At 40.0% G+C, this 25,823-nt stretch overlaps 1 protein-coding gene across 1 annotated transcript; it reads right to left on the bottom strand.

Annotated features, from left to right (window-relative positions):
• Window positions 1–195: 195 nt before the first annotated feature.
• LOC135714408 (tyrosine-protein kinase transmembrane receptor Ror-like) lies at window positions 196–22,844 on the bottom strand. Its single transcript, XM_065237759.1, has 6 exons — window positions 22,491–22,844; window positions 2,947–4,020; window positions 2,682–2,886; window positions 1,910–2,622; window positions 1,521–1,846; window positions 196–1,453 (listed from the first exon to the last, which is right to left on the bottom strand). Exons 1-6 carry the CDS (start codon window positions 22,586–22,588, stop codon window positions 480–482), a joined length of 3,390 nt encoding a protein of 1,129 aa, XP_065093831.1. The 5' UTR covers window positions 22,589–22,844; the 3' UTR covers window positions 196–479.
• Between the last annotated feature and the right edge of the window lie 2,979 nt (window positions 22,845–25,823).

Below are 25,823 nucleotides of genomic sequence, written 5' to 3'. Positions count from 1 at the left end.
GGAGTTAGGAAATTGTGGACCGTTGAAATTCCCAACTAAGTTGATTTTAAATTAATAATGATATCTAACCTTCGAATCAGTGCATCGAACGTTTGGAGCTAATGTGTCGAATCAGTCTTCACATACTTAATCCAAGATTGTGGAAAATTGTGCTCAGTTGGAAACTAATACTTTGTTTTGTGTCTTTTCGATCAGTACAACTAAAAGCAGTCATCCGTGTATGCTTCTACAAGTCCAAATAAGAGATCACTGTTACACATTGAGATAAAATCAGCCCATCTCGTTGTTGTCTAACTATTATACCGTTCGTGTGTTGAGAACCATTTGTCCTATTCATGCCTCTCCTAAAAGGAATTTCTATTCCTCCCTTTTTCACTTATCTAAAAAAAAACCTATTCGCTCATTGCGTCTCTTGCGTTTTGCCTTATGTACTACGATAAATGCATGCATTATGATAAATAAAAAGTTTAAAACAAGGTTTATCCTTCATGATAAGAATTCTGCATGAGTGGAGGTCCAGCAGAAGACCCTGCCGGTGCACCTGTGCTATCGTTCGACGGAGTCGCTGCTAGGTTATTAAAGTTCATGTTGCCTCCAAAGGAACTGTTGGATTCACTGGCTACACTAAGGATACTGCCACTGCTGCTCGGTTTCCGGCTCATCGGAGGCTGCGCCAGGGACTGGGTGCTATTCTTTGGTAAGATTTGGGTCTGCTGATTCAGATCGGCTTCACTGTTGAGTGACGATATCGATATTGTTCCGGTTGAGTTGTCCATCCGTCGACTTCGACTCGACCCGTGATGGTGATGATGGTGGTGATGGCGATGTGGATCCTTGGGAGGACGCTTCGATTCACGGTTGGAGTAACCGGTTCCAGGGCTGCTGGCCGCAGTCGTATCACCATCTCCGAAGTCTAGGTTACTGTCTATGCTTTTTCGTGGCAGGCTGAAGTTCTTGTAGGATTGAGGTCCGGGATGATGCTGGTTCTGTTGATGATGCTGCTGCTGTTGCTGCGGTAGCTGAGTCTGGTCTTGCATTGAGTGAATGCTCTTACTGCTACGACTAGTGCCGGAATTGTGGTAGAAACTGCGATTACTTTGGGTCTCAAACTGTTCGGATTCCTCCATTTTGCTATTGGATCGATCCAGTGAGTTGTGATGCTGATGGTGGGATCGGGAATGATGATGATGATGAGGCGGCTGCTGATGAGGTTGTTGTTGGCTTGTGCGAAGAATCTTCTCCCGTTCTAATGAATGGTGGTGCTTACGGGGCTGGTGGGATTGATTGGGTTGTTGCTGGTCACGAAGTTCCATCGGCGGATTTCGGTTCAGGGACTGATGACTGGATGAAGATGAGGGTGTGACCGCATTCAGGTTTCCCTGCGAGGACATTCGTTGATTGTTTACACTTAAGACGGATCCTTTTCGGTTAAAAGTTTGCTCGTTTTGCTCACCTATAATAATAACGATTAGTTAATTGATCGAATATTCTAGAATCTACTGGACGCCATATCGACATACTTCTCTTCTGAGCTTGGTACCAAATTTTGAGTCGATGTCCGATTTCCGGGAACGTTGGACGACGTACGGCTTGTTCGTGCCAGCATTCAACCATCAGCGAATAAACTGCACTGGGACAGGCCTCTGGACATGGTAGTAACTGCCTGGCTCGGACCATATTGATGACTTCTTGATTGCTATATCCATAGTACGGCTGCAATCCATAGCTGTAGATCTCCCACAACACTACACCGAATGACCAGACATCACTTTCGGTTGTAAACTTGCCGTACAGGATCGATTCGGACGGCATCCAACGGACGGGGAGCAGTGATTTCGATTGGACTCTGAAAAGGTATTATCAACCATTATGAAATGCATTTTGTGTTTCACCAATTTTCCCAACCCACCGATAATAGTCTGAACTATAGATATCTCGTGACAATCCAAAATCGGATATTTTCACCGTCAAATTATCCCCAACCAAGCAATTTCTTGCGGCCAAATCTCGATGGACATAGTGGTGACTTGCCAAGTACTCCATTCCATCGCAGATCTGCTGCGAGATGAGCAGAAACTGTAGCTGAGTCAACTGCTTGCCTTCATTCGGCGAATTAGCAATCAGAAACTCGTGCAGATCTCCTTGAGCCATATATTCGAAAAGCATACAAAGTGGCTCCTCCTTCAAAACCACACCCAAAATGCACACAATGTTATCGTGCTTGAGATCTGAAATCAGCTCAATCTCTCTTTTGAAATCGGCTTGCGTCTTAGCGCTGGCATTCTCCTTCAAAGCTTTCACCGCGACGAAGATCTTTTCACCGTCTTTTTGCGTCAGTTCACCCTTGTACACCTTTCCAAAAGCACCTTCGCCGAGTTCTTCCACGAATCGCACATCTTGCAGTGTGTACTGTGGAACTCGGGCGATTCCGTTGTTTCGAGATTGCGAAGAATGTCCCTGATTGCCGGACTGGCCGGTGGTCAATCCTTGAATGCCACCATTCTCAGCATTCCGGCTGATAGCACCGGTTGAATTTTGATTAGCAATCAATGAGGTCATCTCAATGGGTGAGTTGTGACGGGAATTACCATAGATGTTCTTGTCTGCATTCGGGTGGTTGATCTATGAATACAAGTAATGTTGAGATTGTTCAGATTTTGCCAAACAAATTCAAGACTTACATTTTGAATATTGGACACGCCGTGTTTTCGATACTTCCTACAACAGATTATTGTAACGACGACAACTATCATGGAGCAGAATGCAACAAAGCTTACGATTATGTAGATCCACATTCGCTCCGAGCACCGGGTTATCTCGCAGAATTCTATGTTTTTCTTAAGATCAACGTAGCACCAAGGAGACGCTTGCTCTCCCCCAGGATTTCTGAAATGAGAATTTTTGAAGTGAAATTGGATCTTCTCGAAAAAATCATTTCTATCTCACCGGCAATAATTGTGTCCAGCAAGTTCCGGGTAGTTGGATATCTCCCTCATCAATTTGGACCACCGCATACATGGCTTTCCGGTGTTGGATTTGTTCAGAATACCTCTGTAGCTGAAACCATTCTCCCAATAACAATCATCATCCGGGATAATGTCCATTTCGATACCAAGCCTCATGCATTCCATGTCCCCAGAACTTCCCAAACCTCCGATCCCATTTAGGATCGTCCCGTCAATGGAATTCTGCAGGGGCAAGTCATCACATTCTTCCAACGGTAACTTCTGGCCAATCGTCGGATGCCTCTTGGCAATCGCATACTCCTTCTGACACAACTCATTCTCCAGCAGCTCACAATCATTGCGACAAATTCGCCTTAAATTCTCCGTATTCCTCGTCGGAGGATAGTTTTTCTTGCTGTTTGTATTTGCTGAATACGATGAATAGTATCCGTTATCGTTTCCAAAGGTAGTCATAGGCAGAAAATTACGATCACTTGATCTCCGTTGTCGTCGACCACCTTCATCCAAGGAGTTCTCAGTCACAATATCCCCATTGAAGTCATTTATACTAAAACTTGGAGTTACCCCACCACTAAAGTACACCTTCAGCCGCTCCGTGGTCGTCATCATCGTAGTCGTGACCTTCACCGCCGCCTTTCGATTGTTCTTCTTCTCGTGCAGCTTGAGCTTTGATCTTCCGTAGCTGTTTCCTCTTCTGGTGGCTTCCGCTGCCGCTCTATTGGCAAAATACTGATGGTTGGTCTTTTCCGGCGTTTGACATACCGGCAGAATACTGTAACATAAGCTTGGCAATGCATACACCCGGCAGTTGGCATTCATGTCCTTGGATTCCCGAATCACGCCATAGGCGGCTTTCAGCCGTTCCTCCAGAATTTCCATCGTAATGTCCGGTGTGATGAAGACGGTTTGATTCCTGAGAAATGCCTCACAGGTGGTACCGCTGTAGACTTGACATACGCCAAGCTCCAGTTTTTCGTCCTCATCTCGGTACGGTAGCTTTTCCGTTTTCTTTCGACGAGTGAACTTATCGGCCGAAACCTCCGGTGGGATTAACCTGAAGTAGAGTAGAGAGAGAAGAGTGAGCGCATTAGTTCCAAACCATAGAAACTCAAATGTTATCTAATCAAATCAGATCAAACCGAGAAATAAAGACCTGCATTAGCGATTGCGTAGATTTTTCATATTACGGTCTTACAGTACCACCACGGAATTTACTATTGCCTATATTCATCCAGAGTGAACAAATATTTAGTATTTTTTTTTTCCTTTGGTTTGTTTTTTCCGTCGATCTTGTTTTCCGTGCTGAGCACCAATGCTACCGACGTGCCAGGAAGGCAGCTCCCACACCTGGACCCTACCTATCGACCCATCAACTCATGAACCGGGGACCAACGGCTTTACTTCCCATCCGAAGGAAGGCGTGATCAGAGATGTTATGCCTCAGAACATCCCGGCGGCGCCAACTGGGATTGATCTCAGGCCTGCTGGGGTGAGAGGTAATCACGCCTACCACTACACCACCGGCGCCGTTAAATATTTAGTAGATTGTTGTTAATTAGGTATTCCATTTCGAATAGAACGCTAGAGTGCTTCCTGAGCGTTCAATCTGGTTAATCATTACTTTTTTGAAAACGTTACCAGAAGACAAGACCATATGTTTGGGTGGAGAGATATGTTGCGAAAATGGTGCAACAGACGACGGAAGAAATATTACAGAGCCGTTTTCATATCACATGGATAGAAAATTAACCATACAATTCAAAATCAAGGTTTCAAGTTTAAGTAATGGTGGACAAAACTGTCAGTAACCTAAAAACAGCCAAAAGGTAGCTTGAAATATAAACTTTTTCATTGAAAATAGAGAGTATTACTATTTTATGCGATAGGTAATGGTATTTTCACAGACAAAGAGACATAATACTGGCAATTTATTCATCGAACACGCATTTAACGGTAAATTTAAATGTTTTTAGTTGGTAGTAACGCCACCTGTGGCGCACATAGTCAATAAAACTTGCGTTTGACGTTTAAACACTACCGCCATCTGTTCAGCGTACTACCCATCACAGTATACTCAACAGATGGTGGTAGTGTTTTATTGACAATATTTTATATTGAAAGATATTCAATGTGTTATGTGTTTGTCTGTGGTATTTTTGATATCGTGCTGCAAATTGAAAAAGTGAACGTTTTCAATTTGATTTCGTTAAAAACACAAATTCTGACAACATGTTAAGGCCTACAGTTTGCACTGAATTTTATTTTTAAGTGATTTCCATTTTCATACATTGCACATTGACATGTAGTAACATATTAGTAATAACATCATATTTGTATTTGTTTCCGAAGCAAATTCTATTAAATAGAGATTGCATCTCCAGTACTAACGGTTAAAAATAAGGACCAAAAATCACGTTCAAACTATAGAATCCAACTGGTTAAAAATCTGTCAACGCTTGCATTTGGAGCTGATATACCGTGAAACGGAGTGAAGATGATCATCTAGGTAAAGTTGATCACTACACGGTTCAATTTTAATTTCTCAACAATCCTATTCAACGATACTGTTATAAGATACTTTGTTTAGTATTTCATTAAGTAACTTTAAATAGAAGTTTTGATACGTTTTCCCTAACAAACGATGTATTATAACGCTCTAAATTAACAATTTTGTGGAAATGATAAAATGTGAAACTTTTAACTGTTCTTCCAAATTTTAAAGTAATCAAGATTTATTCTGGAGCTGTGTTCGGCGAAATGACTTATTATACTTAGTTTTGGGTTGCTGAGTTCAAATCTGAAATCAAATTTAGTTCAAATTAATTACATTAATTAGTATAATACAAATGATTGTATGTGAAAAACTGTTGTTCATTTGATGATGATTTTGCGACAAAATATGCAGTTTTTTTTCCCAAACCACTACTGTGGTTGAAATGTTATCACCAGATTTTTCTTCAGCGATCATTAATCATGTGATCCTCTGAATATTGAATTTTAATCTAATTTAAAAAAAAAAAAATAAAACAGACATGTTATTTTAAAACTAATTTAATGCATTAGAAATGCATTTGCAAGTTTGAGAGGCATTTGTTTGTGTGCCAAACATGTATTTGTAAAAACATTTAGGTTTATCGGTAAAGAGTGATCAACTTCCCCCCGTTTTACGGTATTCGGACGATCCATTGTACATATACTATGCTGTATTGTAGACTATTATATCCAAACCACAACATCCTTATAGATCTATTTCGTGTACATATCTTAGGCAGGCCTCACAATGAACGTGGTTGATGACGCGATGCTTAAAATTCAACGCAGCGACAGCTGAATACCCTATTTGTGTAAGCCTACAAATCGGATAAACAAGTAGTTAAGAGCCTAATCTGTCGCGGCAAGCTGCCATTTGTGATTACTGTCAAACGTGTTGCTTCCGCTCCACACCCGCCAAGAGGACACTTTAACATTGGGTGTGCTATAGAATTGGAAATCGCAAAATAATCTAACAAAACAAGTGAAAGATATATTGATAAAAATGGTTTCATGCACCATCAACAGCGACACACCAGTAAAGTTGAGCTTTAGAGTGATTTGCCAGTTGTTCCACAATACCCAATATTACACACTTCACATTGTTTACTGTGCAGCATTTAGAGGGAAACGGGGGTAAACTGCACCCTGCTTCTATTTAATATGTTGACGAAAACTCGTTGCCAAACATTACTCCTTAAACGTACTATATGAATGGAAGCTAAACACTTTTAGACGAAAGTCATTTGAAATTGATATAATTGAAAAACAACCATGCTAAAATAGTAATTTCTTGGAATCCTCTGCATATTTCTCGACCAACAATTGAAATAGGTGAAACAACCAAACATACATAATGGCTTTTAATACAAATTCCTCGAGAATCAAACACATTCAACTAGTCTAACATCATCATTTATTTATTTGTCTGCATCAACAGGCTGTGTAAAGCCCCAATGATGATTTAAGTAACTTATATAGGTAAATCAAAAAATAAAAACTAAGAATAAAATACATAAATAAAACACACAATCATTCACGGTTAACTGTGCCAGAAAAGAACGATGAGAAGTATCTTCGTAGCAGCTGTCGAGGCATATGGAAATCGAAGATGCCCGAGACTCGATTGAACACTCGTTGCAGCCCACCTATTGCACCGTTCATGCCATAGTTTGTGCGCTGAAGTGGCAATCTCAGCAAAACGTTGTTACGTAGCGCACGGGGTTGGACGTTAATGTTGACTTGCCCCAAGATTGCACTGCAATCAATTCTACCCTGTAAAGTGTCCGCAATGAACAGGGCCCTAGAGGTGTCTCTTCTAGTTTGGAGAGGCTGGCAACGACTTTCATAGCTGGGCAGATGAAATGGGTCTCTCCAAGGCAGCTTCCGCAGAGCGAATCGAAGAAAACGGCGTTGAACGGACTCAACTCTCTCAGCACCATTGTTGAAGTTTGGACTCCAGACCACAGAACAATATTCCAGAATGGATCGCACCAAGGAACAGTACAGTGACTTCAAACAGTAGATATCGGAGAAATTCTTTGCTATCCTGAAGATAAATCCCAATGTCCTAGACGCCTTGTCGACAACGTACGAGATGTGCTGCTTGTACGTAAGTTGAGAATCTAGAATAACATCCAGATCTTTCACATGGTTCACATGGTCGATTACAGTGCCGATAAGTTTGTATTCAAATGTGATTGGTTCTTTCTTCCGAGTAAAAGTGATCACCGAACACTTAGTGGGGTTAACCACCATTTGGTTCAAATTACACCAGCTGGCAAAGGCTTCGAACTGACGTTGAAGGAAGTGACAGTCATCAATCGAGTGGATTCGTAGGTAGATTTTAAGATCGTCTGCATACGATAGTCGTGGGCCTTCGATGACCAAGTTCACGTCATTGAAGTAGAGTAAGAAAATCAAAGGTCCCAGGTGACTTCCTGACGTAGCTAGATAGATATTGGACCGGTTGTCACCAATGGCAACCATCAGATGCCGATCAGTGAGATATGAACGAAACCATCGCAAGAGGTTGCCGCTGACCCCAAGTCTATGCAACTTGGCAATCGCGATGGCATGGTTTAGCTTATCGAAGGCAGCTGACAAGTCGGTGTATATGACGTCTGTTTGAGTCCTCTCTGCCATGCTTTCCGTAAGATACGATGTCAATCACAGTAGATTTGTGGAAGTAGAACGACCGGAAGTGAAGCCGTGTTGATCACCACTTAGATACTGCTTACAATGAGAGAGTAGAGGCTCCATGATGACTAACTCGAATAACTTCGAAACTGCGCTCAACGACGTAATTCCACGATAATTGCCCACATCCCGTTTGCTGCCCTTTTTGTGGATAGGAAACATATGTGCGAATTTCCAACAAGATGGAAATGTACCACTCGAGATGGACAATCGAAATAGGTGAAGCATGGGCATCAGCAAGCTGGCGATATGCTTTTTCAGGAATACGGATGGAACGCCATCGGGTCCTGGATTGAAGGACGACTTGAGTTGTGATGCGGCAGTGGAAATCATCTCGACGTTGACATCCATCGCACCCAGTGTTTGACCGTACAGTGGAACATTACTAGCTGCTAGGGTAACGTGTTCGTCAGTTAATCTCTCATTCGTGAAAACACTGGCGAACTTCTCAGAAAACAAGCGACAGATCTGCTGAGGAGTGGAAGCAACTGCTCCATTCAACACCATTGAAGAAGGTAGGCCGGATTCCTTGCGCTGCTCATTTACGTAATTCCAGAATGAATTCGGGTGCGACTTGAGTTTCCTCTGAATCCCTCGTTGATATCGCGAATAGCATCGACGGCTAACTCGCTTGAACTCATAATTGAGCCTAACGTAGTAACGTTTCAGCGAAAGCGTACGATACTTAGTGAATTTTCTTAATGCGGCTCTCTTGGTCGACTTCAACCTACGCAGTTCACTCGTCTGCCAGGGAGGATGAGAAATTTTACGGTAAAATCTTTTCGGAACGTGCCTGTCAATGACATAAGCCAAGACATGTGAAAATGTTTGCGCAGCGGTTTCAACATCATCTGATAGAGCAAACTTGTAAGCATGCTTGGCATGTCATTTGTTAATAATTTTTAACTCAGTTGTAGGAATTTGTTTTGCTTTAAAATACTTCATAGATTAGGATCATAGTTTACTATAAATATGAAAAGAGTAGGTAAATCTTAACATTTGAATCAACACCATTGAATTTTTACACTTAAAGTCCGAGATGTGCAGCGAGCATTTCTTACTTCATTTTTACAACGCAAAAACAAATATAGATTATTACTATAATTGAAATTGACTTTTTTAAAGTATCTATACTAAGCTTAACCTCTACTCTACTGCTTCAAAAAGAACTATGTTTCGTCAACTATGTGCAAAGTTATTAACAATTGAGTAGTTCGTAACCAAAACTGTGTATGCCAAGCATGCTTGTTAGTTTGCAAGGGAGTGTTTTGATTCTTTGGAATTTTGTGTTTCAAGTCATTGTTTACGTTTGGTTGTTCTGCCGATTTCAATTGTTGGTCTAGATTTCCAAAATTAAAGATTTAATTGAGGCAAATCATTCACCTTTCTGCTCAATAAGTCGCATGCATGCATGCTTATTCGAAAATAGTAGTTATTTTCACCGCTCCAATTTGTTATGCGCTCCCCGAATTGTTGTGTGAAAAACATAACCATTAGGCGTGAACAACCTTTGATATTCAATTGAGGTAGAGCAAAGATAAAGCCTAAATGTATGCTTCCGTGATATGAAATCAGTATACGCATTTTACCCCTCAGTGTTTTGAAAACAGGATTTTGAATGCCTTTTCAATTTCATCAATTTAAACAAGAATTAATAAATTTTCTTTAAGCATCTAGGCCTAAACCTTATTTTTCTAAACTCTTGATTTGTTTCAAATTTAAAATAAATTACCTCTAATTTTAACTTATGTGCTCCACCTACTTTAGTAACTTTCCAGCCTTAATTGTTACAATATATATCAAAATGCTTTAACATTGTTCCTGCCTTGGCAATTCAGCATTTTAAACAGATTCTCTAATCCTGCATGTCAGTATAACAAAGGACATCTTAAAAATAAAAACTAAAACTAAATCTTATAAAGTGAAATAATCGTTGCAATTGAGGATTGTAACGATTTTTGCCGGAAATTATTAATTATTTTGTTGGACATTTGTTCTAAAGTCTCAACATTCGAAATTCTATGTACCTCGATAGTACTGTACCAGGGAGGCAACAACTAGACTATATTGGCACAGCGTAAGCATGGCCGGTCTAAAAACTTTTTTAAATAGTAGAAGTTTATTTTTCAGGAAAAGTTTGGATTTCCTCTTTATAAGAGGATACAAACATTTTATATAGTTGTTTAACTTTGGCTTGAATGCCCTCAATGTGATCTATAAAAATAAATTTTTGGTCAAGTACTAGCCCAAGATATTTCACTTGACTTGATCAAGAAATTGGAACTCCGTTCATAGTGACTACGTGACTACTACTTGGTTTCAAAAAAGAAGCTCTAGGCTTATGTAGGAACATTAGAAGTTGAATTTTGGAAGCGTTGGGAGATATCCTCATTTTTTGTAAATATTAAAAAAAAATAAAAAAAATCTGCAGTCTGCTGAAAAAAACACGAAGACTTCTATTGATCTGAAGCATCATTCTATTCAAAATTATTTTTTTCTTATTGAAGACAGCAAATTTATTGGACGATGCACACTTAAAAATAACTAATTTTACACATGACGGAATCCATCTTTGACATTAAAGATGAGAGGTAATCAAATATTTCATGTAAAATTAAGTGCTCCAAGAGAGGAAAAGTTCGTTACTCTACGAAAAGTACGTTTAATTGAGTTGAATTTCGCGTCTGTTAGGACTCTATTTTATGTCAAAATTGATACTCGTATATGTCATTCTCAGAGCACCTAAATTTACATGATTTTTTCTAAGTATGTAGCTAGAAGTTTCAGCTGGATTTTTTCTGGCTTCAAAATTCAAAAGAGGATATAGAAAATTCCATCATCACCTAGAGCTTTCATACTATCAAATTTTTTAATTATACATAGATCTTACTTCGTTCAAATCAGTCCTGAGAAAATATTCAGATAATCCCGAGCATTCTGATTCTCAATAGGACTAGTAAGACCCAAACTGAAAGTATGGGAATTCTCGAATTGTTTAGCAAGTTTCTGAGCTTTTTCCGAATTTGTGATCAAAATTTTACCACCTTCTTTAACCTCTGGAATAGGCTGAATCTATATATAGGTATCATTTTTGTGAGCTTCCAAAAGGGTTTGGAATTTGGCTCTTATTTTGAAACATTATTTTCAAAAATTGTATTACTCAGAGCAGAGAATCGCGTTATAATTTGTTTTTGCAAATCCCACCAGATAACTTTCATGGCATGATCGCGTGTTCTTTTATATTGCCTCCTACTGAGATTTTTCAGACGGATCAAGAGCTGGACGGATCATCCAACAAATAGAAGGTATTATGGAATAAACACAGACTTATGATGTAGAAACTTAGTGTATTCAACAAAGTTTCATGAAACTCATAGTTCTCCAACGTTGCCCTTGCCATAAACATATTATCATGTGATTACAAAAAGTTAGTTTTTCCAAGTGAAGAGAATTTTCAACTTATCTATTTATTATACGAATGGCCTGGGTCACCTAAACAACTTTCCTGCAGACAGCAACTACCTAGATTGTCATCATCTAAAGATGTAGCATATACAGAAGTTCACATACATACAAGCGCCGCGCAATGGAAAAGTCCTGAACTATTATTAATTCCAACATAACGATGAACATGGATCTTTGACCACTACTCATTGCCCATGTTGAAGGTTTTTCAAACAATTTGTTGGATTCAATTATTAGTATTACATATGTACCCATAGGCGTAGCCAAGGGGTATGCGTCTTCTGACTAGAGTGTGCTCATCGATACTAAGATACGGAGGTCCAACCTGGATTGAAGCGCTGAAAACGAAGCAGAACCAAAGGAAATTGAGCAGTACGTTCCGGCTCATGGCCATGCGAGTCGTGAGTGCGTACAGAACCATTTCGATGGAGGCAGTATGCGTTATCGCCGGTATAATTCCAATCGGCATCACCTTGGCGGAGGACTACGAGTGGTATATGACGAGAGAAACCAGAGGAGTATGAAAAATTGTGAGAACGGTGTCGATGGCTAAGTGGCAGCAGGAGTGGGATGCAGCAGAGACCGGTAGATGGACACACAGGCTTATACCGATTCTTTCGACCTGGGTGATGCTGTGCGAGAGGAGATGCTCGTCCTTAGCACGGAGAATGTCGTCGAAAAAATGTGTCAAGAGGAGGCATTAAAGCGTCAGCAGAGCAGTAACGCAGATCATGTCAGCGCTGCAGCAAAAATGGCGAGAGGACCAGCTAGAAAGTAGTAATTTACTTACACAAGTGCGTAGTGAAAGCCGAAGCCGAGAGAACTCTCCGTCAGAGTAGGCTGAATCCACCACTGGGGTTAACCGAGTAGAACGTGACGCTGGGAGCTAAATAACTCACAAATTGGAGAGAGGATCAGCGAACTGGAAGCGCCGGGTACACGACGTTAGGCATACGGTCGTTAGGCATATGGACGTTAGGCATATGGACGTTAGGCATAAATTATCTTGCCGAAAACCTAAGGTGCTAACACATTGATACGCCACCGCTTGCTGATTTGCCTAAGCAAGTACAGGAGCTGTCCATCGTGGTGGAAAAACTGAGCCAGAAAATTGAAAGATTTGCTGCTCAGACAAATTGCGTTCCCACTCCGTTACCTTGGCCAAAACCCGTAGACCGCCGTGAAGACCGTAGACTGGAGATATCTGTACCTGCCGTTAACGGAACGAAGGCGATTGATATTGGCGAGATTCATCTTTCTGTGCCGTCTATCGCGCAAGCTGCGGCACCAGAAAAGTTTTGGCTGTACATGACTGGCTTAAATCCGCTAATCAGTAACAGTGACGTGCAGAAAATCGTTGCGCGTTGTTTGTGTACTTCAGATGCTGCTGATGTGGTGCGCCTTGTTCCGAAGGGCAAAGATACCACCAACTTGACGTTTGTATCGTACAAAATCGGATTGGACCCTAACCTCAAGGAACTGGCGTTGGAACCCTCGTCCTGGCCCGTTAGTATCCGTTTGCGGGAATTTGTCAATTTTTCAAAAAACTGATGCTTTCTGTTGGTTCTACTGGATCAACGATCAACCACCGCAAATTTCCGGAAAAATCAACTGACAACGAAAAACGACGATTGACTAACGGAGTAATCCATGATGGACTAAGGACCCCGCGACGCATGTTAGATAGCATTTTGGAGGCCTCTTCTCAGTCCGACACAGTCCCGTCTCTTGCTGCCAGCGATCATCTTAGTCGTCGCGGTCCTGTTGTCGAGTCTGCAGTTGAGGTCCTCCAGCCTGCTCTTCCAGGCAAGTACGTTCAATATCATATGCTTTCACTACCTGATCGACATTCCGTTTCCAGCGTGTGTCTCGTCGAGGACACTATTGGCTACAATACACCGACACTTAGTCCTCCACGACTTTTCTACGCTTCCTCTTCACACCATTCTCCAACGCAACCAAGACTACCGCCATCGAACCCGGGACGCCTGACACAAAGCAGTACGGAAGCCCCTGACCCGCCTAGCTCAATCGCGCCTCCAGCCATCATCGAAAACCTGTCGCAGTTCTCTCGTTCCTGCCATCCAAGTCGTCCCGGCCCTGAGTCTAGCGCTAGCGATGGGGTCTTCCAAGCTGCCTATCATGGCAAGTATCCTATTAGTAACGGCAATCCCCGCTCTGACGAATCTTCAATCCCTAGGACTGCGCCTCTAGCAAGTAATGCTGCACCTGCTTCTTCTAATGTCCTGATGTACTACCAAAATGTTGGTGGGATCAACAGCTCTTTCGCCGAGTACCAATTGGCCTTCAGCGACGGTTCCTATGATGTTTACGCACTTTCCGAAACTTGGCTCAATGGACATACCTCAACGAATCAGTTGTTTGGCGAATCATATTCCGTTTATCGACAAGACCGGTCGCCTTCGAATAGCAACAAAACCACTGGAGGTGGTGTTTTGCTGGCTGTTCGCTCGAGTTTTAAATCCCGTACGCTCGACCCTCCTGATGGCTCGGCGGTTGAGCAAATATGGATCGCAATTGCCACTGTCGATGCAACACTCTACCTATGCGTTGTGTATATTCCCCCTGATCGAGTAAACGATGAATGTTTGATCGAAAAGCATATCGATTCGCTTAACTGGGTGGTTTCGCAGTTAGGACCAAGAGACAACGTTATCATCCTAGGCGATTTCAACTTGAGCTCGATCTCTTGGCAGCGTAGTCCACATGGTTCCCTGTACCCAATTACATCACGATCCTCGATTAGCCTTGCATAACGGAAGCTGCTTGATGCGTATAGCACCGCTAGACAAATGAGTGGAATTGCAAATGAAAACAATCGTACGCTTGATCTATGCTTCGTCAGTGAGGAACTTTGCGAGCACAGCACAGTTATACAAGCTCCATCACCGCTCGTTAAAATCTGCAGGCATCATCATCCTGTACTGATGGAATTCAAGATAAGTCCACAGCAACGCTTCCAAGATACCTCTGAAAGCATCGCCTATGATTTCAGAAAGGCTGACTTCAACAGCATGAACAAGTTCCTCGCACATGTCGATTGGGACGAGGTGCTTCAAAATTGTGATGCCAACCTCGCTGCGTCGACCATATCTGGTATCCTGTGGTATGCCATCGATCAGTTCGTTCCCGTGAAGTCTAGACACGAACCGGCTAAGCCAGCCTGGTCAAATGCTAACCTCAAGCATCTTAGGACTGTGAAGCGGGCAGCTCTCAGACGACATAGCAAGTATCGCACGGACTCCACGAGAATGAGATATATGGCGGCGAGCACTGAATACAACCAACTTAATAATCGTTTGTACAACGCATATCAGGACCATTTGCAAAGGCGCTTCAAGACAAATCCCAGAAGTTTTTGGCGTTACGTCCATGACCAACGGATGGAATCCGGACTGCCCTCTACGATGACCAACGGATTGTTTGAAGCTGATTCCACCACTGACATCGCCGACCTGTTCCGTTCTCAATTCAGCAATGTTTTCACTAATGAACACATCGACCCGCAGGATGAAGCCGTCGCCACCAGAAATGTTCCGCAACTTTCGGCCTCTGGGCTACAGTTCGTGATCACGAACGATATGGTTATATCGGCCGGAAAGGATTTAAAATCCTCCACGGGATGAGGTCCGGATGGGATTCCATCGCTTGTCGTCAAATGCTGCGCGGATACACTTGCAACACCACTAGCAAGAGTATTCAACCTATCTTTGGCTACTGGTGTATTCCCAAACTGCTGGAAGCAGTCGTATGTTTTCCCAGTTTTCAAGAAAGGCTGCAAGCGGATTGTTTTGAACTATCGGGGCATAGCTGCGTTGAGCGCCACTTCTAAGCTGTTTGAGGTGATCGTTCTGCATAAGCTGGTTCAGAACTACGCACACTACATTTCGATTGATCAGCACGGATTTATGCCGTTCGACGACAACTAATTTGACTTGTTTCACTTCGTTCGTGATCCGCCAAATAGAAAATGGTCAACAAGTAGACGCTATTTACACAGACTTATCCACGGCGTTTGATAAAATGAATCATCAAATCGCAGTTGCTAAATTCGACAAGCTGGGAATGAACAGTAACTTGCTTTCCTGGCTTCGATCCTACCTAACCGGTCGAAGTACCGTGCGGGACCGAAATCCGTACACCTAAGCACGAGAGAATCATTAACGGTCAATACTAAATAATGCTATCACATTATGCTCTGTATCACATCTTTTTCCTTTACATTTATCTTTATTTTTCCAATATTTGCAAACACCAGGTCTTAAAATTACCTTCAATTATTAGAAAAAAGGATTTAAATTGCACATATCTTGAATCAAAATCCGTACAGCGTTTTACGATTGAATCAAAATCCGTACAGTTTTGAATCGAAATCCGTACACTGTGTTGAGGATGAATCAAAATCCGTACAGTCATGAATCAAAATCCGTACATGAATGTAAATCGATCCAACTCAATGAAAAAAAAACGTGTTGCTATCTTGAATAAAGTATTTTTTTTTTGTAGTTGCTTGGCTAAGAGTCCAAAACAGCTATATTCGTTTAAATACACTAGTTTACAGCATATTTGAACTTTGTACGCTGATGGTCATTTCCCATGTAAAATCGTGCGCTGAATCTAAAAATATAGTCAAAAAAAATCTCGGTAGGATAGTTTTGGAGATATAGGGGTAAGAGAGGCATAGTGAACAGGTGGGGCATAGTGAGCATCACGCGTGCTCCAGCTTGGACTTCCGGCCGTTCAGAACAAATTTGTTGGCTGTAGGATCAATATCTTAAGGATATTGATCCTACTACCAGTTGATTTGTTTCATGCAGTTGGAGATCCAGAGCCAAAGTACGGGATGCTCACTATGCCCCGCCTGTTCACTATGCCCCTCCTTCCCATGGCTAAAAAATGAAATCTCACGTTAAAAAAACTAAAACACAAATATCTCTGGCTGCAATGAAGTAATATTAATTATTTTAACGCCAAATTAAACGTGATAAAATTTTATTTCGATCGTTATAACACTATTTTTCCGTGAGAGTAATGGTAGAACCACCATAAACATTTTAATTAACATTGCTTAAAAACTTAGCAGAAATTCAATTTTTCTTAGGAAAACTTAAAAAACAAACTATTAACTAACAACAATACCATCAATCTCACTGACAATTGATGTTCAATTGATCGAACGAAAAAATTTCTTACCTCTAATTTAGCGTTAAAATAATTGATATAATCTCATTACAACCGGAGATATTTGTATTATAGTAATCAAACTTGTTTAAAGTGAATTTTCATTTTTAGCTGTATCTCAAAAACTATCCTACTGACATTTTTTCGACTACATTGTTGAATTCAGTGCACGATTTTACATAAGAATCATTCTTCAATGGTTCAAGTTCATTTTTTTTACTTTTACTTTTTTTTACTAATGATATCAGCGTTAGATTAATTGATGCTCCAATCGATTCAAAGGAGAGGTAACTGAATTCTTTGTATTTAAGAAGGTAACTGTTCTGGATTTTTATGCTAACTAATATCATGTTTAAGGATTAATTTCTTCCAAATTTTATTCTATACCAGTGCTTTGGGTTAAATATTCTTACTGGAGTTTTCCTCCGATCAAAACTTCGAGGTTTTTGAAATTTGACATGTGATAACGTGCAAGATGCGCCATACTTTGGAACTCCACCAACCCACTGGTATCAAGCGATAAATTAACCGGTTCCTAAGATGGTAGCCCTATAATGGCGGATAAGTAAAAGAAAAATACAACCATCTTAGAAACCAACAAAAAAAGACAATGAACTGACATCAAGGATTAGTTTTCGTTTTGAGCATGAAAATTAAAAATGGTAAAATAACGACTATAACTTAATTTAATTTAATACGTCAAGAGAGTAATAATCATAAAAATACAGATCTTTCATTGCTTCTTTTCCACAGCTTTCTTCTGCTTCTTCTCCATTGTTACCATTGCCTTTTCAAGTTATAATGCTTTCTTGCTTCCAACCCTAATAAAAATAACCATAATAGAGAGCTTAACGACGTGTTCGGGGTATCATCCAAACCATTTGTGGGAAAGTTTACCCATCCGGGATAAAGTTCGTTCATGGTATCGTTTATTAGGGAACTTTCTTTGCTCTTCTTCCTTTTCTTCCTCCTCTTCCTCTCTCGCTCAACCTTTTTCTTTTGTCGTTCCTCAATCCTTTGTTTCTTTGCGTTCTCTTTATCAATTTTCGCCCGCACTACTTTCATGTGTATTTCCGGTCATTCCTCGCTGGTAGCTGGGAATGCTCTCTGGCCCATTTCTGTCTGCTCTCTGTAAGGGAGCATCCAAAAATGACGTAGCATATTTTTGATCAATTTTATACTCCTCCCCCCCCCCCCTCGTAGCGTATTTGGCTATATCCAATACATGGCCGGTCACAAATTCTGAAACCCTCACCTCCCCCCTCAAATGCTACGTCATTTATGCATGGTCCCTAATTTGTATATGCGTGTTGGTGATATCCTGTAGGGGAGCTGCGTTGTTTTACTTTTCGGCTGGTTCTTGACGCTCTTCATTAAAAGATATTAATAATATAACGTTTACAATACGAATAAAATAAGAGAGTAGCGATTCAATACGGCATCTCTTATGGTGGTGAATTGAACGGCAAAATCCCTTGATGCTTCTCGGTAAGATTTCTCCGCACGCATCATTGCCACAGTCTTCTCCAAATCCTCCGGCGTGTATTTAGTTTCCATGATCTGCTGAAAAACATTAGATAAAGTAGAATCGTCATTAGTGATGCACAAGTGTACGGATTTAGAATCAGCTGTTATATATGGATCGAAATCCGTACAGTACTAATTTTGATAAATAAATACCATATGAACGATCCATTGCTTAGAATTGAGATATAAAACGATAAACACTTACCTTTCCGATCGACCTTCAGGAAACTACTTGCAAAAATCACTTAAATACGCTTAACAACTGGAAGTAAATCCGAGACATTTTCTTAGAAAATCGTTAAGAACTCAACCGATTGACAGAAATGCCCGACACGTGATAAGGTTTTTATTTTTCTTATTTTAATTGCATGTTATACTGCTTAATTGTTGAAGTTAACATCAAGCTGATGCATGAATGAACATGAATATGTATTCATGTATAATATTTACATTGTTATGATGCATATAAACAAACAAATTCAACAGGGTGTACGGATTTCGGTGCTGTACGGATTTCGGTCCCGCACGGTATGTCCGTCAAAATTGGAGACCACGTTTCGCCCTCCTTTCCGGTTTGGTCCGGTGTTCCCCAAGGAAGTCACTTGGGGCCGTTTCTATTCTTGCTGTATATGAACGATGTAAATTTCATCTTGAAATGCCTAAAACTCTCGTATGCCGATGACCTGAAGCTTTACTACACGATTAAGCAACCACAAGACGCGGTTTTTTTCTGCAACAACAACTGGAAGCCTTCTCTGAATGGTGTCATATTAATCGAATGTCGCTGAACGTGTCCAAATGTTCGGTTATTTCATTTGGCCGCAAGCAATCACTCTTCCATTTTAGCTATGCTTTGTGAGGCGTGAATCTACAACGTGATTCGACAGTCAAGGACCTGGGGATTCTGGTTGATACAAAATTAACCTTCAAGGATCACGTCGCGTACGTTGTGTCTAAAGCCTCATCGCAACTAGGATTTTTATTTCGCTTTGCAAAAAAGTTCAAGGACGTTTACTGCCTAAAAGCTTTATACTGCTCAATTGTGCGCCCTATCTTGGAGTATTCGTCTATCGTCTGGTCTCTTTATTACCAGAATGAAACTTAACGCATCGAAGCTGTTCAGCGAAAATTCGTCCGGTTCGCTCTACGTCATCTTAGGTGGAGAGATCCATTCAACCTGCCCAGTTATGAAAGCCGTTGTCTACTTATAAATCTGGAATTACTAGAAGCAAGACGTAACGTGGCAAAAGCGTGCTTTGTTGGGGATCTTCTGCAAGGCAACATTGACAGTCCTACGCTTCTTAGTTTCTTGGACATCAACGCACGTCGTCGCAATCTTCGGTCGCACTCGTTTATCACCATCCCTCCGGCAAGAACTAATTATGGCTTTCACGAACCTTTGCGAAGCATGTCCCGTGTATTCAACCGGTGTTATTATGTGTACGATTTCAACGTGTCACGAGAAACAAACAAGCGTAGTTTTAAACAAGTTTTATGTTAATTTATGTTATTCGTTAGTTTTGTATTTAGTTGTAGAACAGGTGTCATTGGGGTAAACATTTTACCTGTTGACTGATAAACAATAAACAATTGGACAATTGGACCCTCTCCGAAGTAATACGGCAAGTGGTTCCGGAGGAAAAGGGCAAGGGGTCCAAGGAGGTTTTAGTGCGGTAAGAATCCCACACACCATGTCACCGCGATTATGCACCCAGTCATCAAGCAGTGGCACGATGGCTTTTTGAAGGTTTCCTCCTTGCAAAAAAAAAGAAAAAACAGGTGGCAGGGGGAAGTGTCCCCCCTAACTAAGCCGCAATTTGTATTTAGATTGCATGTATCTAGAAAAAAAGGTTAATTTTTTAGTTTGAGTAGCTTATGTCAACTTTTTTTAATGTTTGAGTTTCGACGTTTGCTTGAGTTTCCGAATCAGATTGAAGATAGATTCATTATTTCAGAAAATTCGAAAAAAACAACTATAATGATTTTTCTTGATAATTACAGACTACGAAAACCCTCATGATTCTTGGTTTTTATTGAAAAACTGAGCACTCAAACCATCACTTATGAAATGTATTTCCGATACAGCCATCATAAATTCAATATTGTATTCTTATTGCTTATGATGTTTTCTGATTATATACTCATTCAAAGTTTCATATTTAAAGAACTAAATTGTTTGAGTTTCATCCATTTTTTTTCTACATTCATCGAGCATTATCAAAGTAACCCCAAATCAAAATACTGAAGTTCGGTCACAAAACTAAAAAAATAGTGCAAATGCCTTAAGGGGGGAGTACACTTTGATTTTTCAAAAAAAATCATTTTTTTGGTTGAAAATGTTCCTTGGGATGTATACTTTAATTTAGAAAAGCATCCAAGTCCGCCAGAATATTCCTTACCGCTTTACGAAGCGATTTCCTAAAACATGTACCGGCGCGCTGAGAGAGCATTTTTATCTTTAAACGCGTTTATCTCGAAACGGGGTTTTTCAAACTGGCGTGGGAAATAACTCTAACCAGTTATCATCAAATTTGGATATTGCCTAGGTTTTCTTGTTCAGAATTAAATTCAGCTTAGAAATACGAATCCACATTTTCGATTTAGTCAAAAATGGATTTTTAATCCACGATTTTGTAAGCATTTTTAGGGTGAAAAAATGGACTTTTTTTTCCTAAGGCTACAACTTTTGAAAAAATTAATTTAAAAAAAAAATCGGAATACGTATTTCTAACCCAAATTTCATTGCTAATCAGGATTTTTTTCGATTTATGTTCCAGGATCACATGGAAAGGATTATTTTCCCACGCCGTTTTCCGACTTCCGCGCGACCTGGTGCACCGGCCACGGGAGACGCCAATCGAGTTCAAAAAAATACAAATTGTAGTTCGAAGGATGGCTAATAAATGGGTTATAACATATTTGCCCTCCCTTAGTGTTTTATTGCTTAAAAAATTAACGAAAATGCCTTACTTTTTGGACGTTCAAAGTGTACTACCCCCTTAATTTTCGTTCAACATATTACTAGCGAATTATCTCTTGGATCCTCAGTACTTGTTTTAAAAATATAAAATTTGAAAAAAAAATTATTACTCTAAAAAATATTTAGAATATACATTAAAAAACTATCAATGTTACCCCGTTTTACGGTACCTAATATACAATGTCAGACATATTCACATAAATGTCATTGGATTGTAATGATTATATTTCAGTTCAATATATTCTACGATTTCTAAGGGTACTCTTTTCGATGCTGTTCGATCACCTGAAGCAATATTGCTGTTGAACTGGGTCTCGGGTGGAATTCTTGATAAAGTCAGAAATTAGCTTCACCTCACGTTCAGCCACATCGTTGACAACCATCAAGGAAACAACTCGTTGTATCGCATTTGCAATAATTTGTATTATTACTCCACTCGTTTGCCGGTTTGGTTGTTCGTTTTCTTGTTTTTTTTTTGACGTAGGACTTCCTCTGTGTTTTCTTCATGGTGGTGGCTCTAATGGCAGTTTAATATTTAACAACATCACCTCACTAACAACTGTACGGACAAGTGGATTTTAAATATTTACACTACAACAATATGATTCGTTCACATCGTAATCATAGATATGTATATTCGGTCTTCTCTGCTCGATATGTCGAAAATAGGCGCTTAGGTTGAAATAGCTCTCGACCCTAAACGTTTAGAAAACGAAACATCAGAAAACACTAAACCAAACAGGAAGCATATCACCCTCCTAACATCCATCAGAGCGTGATAATTACTTAAGTTTGAACATCTGCTGTTGATTAAACAAGCATCAACTTTTTTTCTCTTGCGTTATTTATGCGTGTTCCCTAGTATAGGAGTAGGAAAAGCCGAGACGGAGGTTATGACGATTAAAAGTAATCCATGTCGTAAAGGTTGTATAATAATTTCCTATGAATATAAAATAAAATCTATGAAGTTTTGCCATTGTTTACTATTTGACATTTTGTTCATTCAGCTCATGCTCACACCATTCATCCGCGTGAGAAGGCGTGAACACACTACAACCATACACCTTTCACGTAACAATGAAACTGACCGAAAGAAAAAGTATCATTCAAAATGTATTTACCCATTACTCGTCACATCCAGCGCGCCTGCCGTCGCTCCATACGTCACTTGGTGATGTAAACAAAACACTACTGTCACAATATAAATAGCTGCTAACATAATTCCTCGCTAGGAACGCCAGCCAGAACCGTTCTGCGTTCCACTTTTCCTTGTTCTCTGCCGCGCACGCACCGAGAAATGATTCTTCCACTCCGGCACACCAGAAGACGCAAGATGGTTTTTTACGACTCTTTTGTTGCCATAAAACACAACAGAACTTCCACACCAGAGGTGCCTTTTTCCGCTTTTCCTCTAACTGCTTTTCTAATTTTTTATTACCCCCCAACATACACTGGCACTGCCGTGGAAGCAAGCCATGAGCATGGTTCTCCTCAGTCACTCATACACTGGCGCGCACTTTTGGTTCGATCTGAGTGGTAGTCGGTAAACTCCTGCTGCTGCTGCTGCTGCCGCCTTCCTGGCTGTCGTGCTCCGTTCTCGTCGATGTCGCCAAGCTGCTACCGCTGCTAAACAAAAATCCGCACGAGATGAGAAACATGAGCGGCATGCGATACAGTATACATAGTCCATTATGTTGGCGGTGGCCCCTATGCTTCAGCGTTATAGGCGATTATGCTGGGTTTACTTTGCTTGGGATGGATTTTGTGCGAAATACATAGTAGGTAATTGAGAAATTCAATCTCGATTGAAATTTTTGAAATAACGGTTACAGAACGGAATGCAATCGATAGTGAAATGTGTTTAGGATGTTGCAGATCAACTGGACGGCGAATGAGAACGACCCAAATTTGAGTTTAGTTTACTCATAAATCACATAAAGTGCAGGAGCTCAGTGATAAGTAAATTTGCCTCATGTTTTTTTCCAGCTTTTTCTAGGTTTGTCCACGATAAAAATCCCGAATATGATAAAAGTAAAGATTGGATTCACTCAGTTGGTACTTCTCATATACTAAGTAAAATTTACGTCAATTTTCCTCATTTTCTGGCATATTTTTGAGGTTTTCCACAGAAAAACATGTGGCAAATGTATTCATCGTTGAGTTCCTGCACTTTTGGCGATTATGAATGAACTAAACTCAAATTTGGGTTGTTCTCATTTGCCATGTGCATCTTAATCAAAAGTATTTTCCTCACATAATGTCTATTATCGATAGGCATGAAAAATATTAACAAAATGCAATTAGTACCGAAAACACCAGGCATCTCTCAATTGAAGGTGATCCATATTCAACAAGCATTTTCGCTTTTTTTGCAATATAAGGTCAATATAGGACTCTCGTACAGAGGTGCCACACGGATTTTTTAACAAAATTAGGTAATATTAGTTTTCTCTAAAAGCATTAACATTTAAAAATGTTACATATGTTTTTAGTATCCAATCTTAAGAAGATTTTTGAAATTGGAAGTTTATGACTTCCCATGAAAATGCCTGCCGACTACTCCCGGAAGTTATTGTCTCATTCTTGCAATTTTCCCGGGAAATTTATTCCATATTTCCTCAGAAGCAAGTTCCAGTTTTATTAAGATTTTTTTTTATGACTTCCACCGGATGATTCTTCCAACTTCTGGTCGAGATTTCTTTTGACTTCTCCCTCTCAGAAGTGCTTCTGGTTTCCTTCTAAAGCTTCTTCCGACACCATCTGTGAGTTTTTTTAGACTTACTTCAGAAGTTTCTTCTTCCCCAGGAGTCCTACTGTCTTGCCCTGAAAGTGTTTTCTGACTTCCTGCGCAAGTTTCGTACGTCTTGTACCATGGTTCTGTCAGAGCTTCCACCGGATGTTTCTTCCAACTTTATCCGGAAGTTTGCTGGGAGTTCTTTTGAAAAAAAAAAAAAAACGTTTCCAACAGTCTCCATATGGAAATACAATTTCCCGGGAATGCCATTTTTTTCTCTCCTTTTTGAAGGTTAGGTGTCTTCTACGAAGTTGCTTAAAATGTTCTTCCAAATCTCTTCAAAAAGTCACCATTATTAAGCTAGTATTACACAACCAAATTATAACTTTCTGCATTTTTGAGATAACTGGTTTTTGTCTTCGACAAAATTGTAAAATTCATAATTTTAAGACATTTTTAAAAAATCTTCAATTTTTGACATGTTAACTCTAAAAAAGTATGATTGGTGTTCTCGCAAGACTTCCTCGAAACTATTTTATTTAGTTATTCAGTATTTTATTCATATTCGATCAGTCTAATAGGTTCTAGAAAGTTTTAGATAACATCAAAATATGCGAGGGCGGCGACACATCTTAATCTCAATTCTAGATGCTCAACAAATCTCACACTAGCGAATCAATATTCGAAAAATCTTCTTTCATTTCTCCCATCTACTTGCATCGTGCATCATCTTTTTACAAGAAATCTTCAGAATCATCATTAATCTTCTTTCTATCTACTCAGCGTGCGCGCAGCTAACCACATAAAAACACAATTTTTCCTGCATCGTAGATGGAGTCACCCCAAAACATGATAATCTGGCATTGATTTGCGATTCAATCAGATAAAATGGACAATAAACTAAGGCTGTGTTCCATTTCAGTGTCAACATATCAAAGGGGCGTAATTGCTTTTGTAAACAATGGCTTTAGCCGTTGATTTCTCGCATATTAAAGCTCCCCTCTCCATGTTAACAATGCTAGTTGGTAGAGGAAGCTTTCTTCTACCTGTTGGTGTCATTAATTTTCGTGTGTGAGCTTTTATTCGCGCGAAATCGTTTACAAAAGCAATTACGCCCCTTTGAAATGTTGACACTGATTTGGTGAATTTTCACTTAAATTTGACACTTCGAAAATAAATTGAGCTGTTAGAAAATCCCTCTGTTGTTGATCTTCCTATTTTCGAGAAGGTGTTTGTCAAAATTGATTTCTGATCGGTAAAAAAAGTCTGGTGCAATAGCAGGTTTATTAAAAAAAAATTTCCATCTGTGAAAAATTCACCAAATGGAACACAGCCTAAATGTCGCCCAAATCCGAAAAATTATCTTTACAGACCATCAAAGAGGTCTCTCACTATTGAGAAATGATTAAGTATTCGATTTTTTACAGTTGTCGTTCTTGCATTTATCGCAAGGATCCGATTCTAATTTAAAGATCCCGCTATTTATACCCTTCGGAGTATTGAAACACCCTCCAAAGGCACGCCCTTTGTCAGTCAAAATTGGATTCCTTAGCAACAAAATTAAGAAATGACACCGATAATGACCATGCATCAGAACTCTAGTCTTAACCACATCAACCTAGGTAACAACGAATGGAAGATTAGGAATCACCTAGATGAAGACTAACTAACTCATGTTTTCCTTGTTTCAAGATCATCCTCGGTGGACTAAGCCGAGTCT

Source organism: Ochlerotatus camptorhynchus, unplaced genomic scaffold (assembly GCF_037179485.1).
Source record: "Ochlerotatus camptorhynchus isolate MF236.1 unplaced genomic scaffold, CSIRO-AGI_Acam_v1.1 ptg000044l, whole genome shotgun sequence".
In the NCBI taxonomy this organism is placed as follows: domain Eukaryota; kingdom Metazoa; phylum Arthropoda; class Insecta; order Diptera; family Culicidae; genus Ochlerotatus; species Ochlerotatus camptorhynchus.
Note: the sequence above shows the minus strand (reverse complement) of the source record. Positions and strands in the feature narration are given on the sequence as shown.

Coding starts and splice junctions, on each gene's coding strand:
- LOC135714408 (XM_065237759.1), bottom strand. CDS start 22,588: ATGTTAGCAGCTATTTATATTGTGACAGTAGTGTTTTGTTTACATCAC. Junction 1,847..1,909: donor TATAGTTCAGACTATTATCG/GTGGGTTGGGAA, acceptor ATACCTTTTCAG/AGTCCAATCGAAATCACTGC. Junction 1,454..1,520: donor GTACCAAGCTCAGAAGAGAA/GTATGTCGATAT, acceptor TTATTATTATAG/GTGAGCAAAACGAGCAAACT.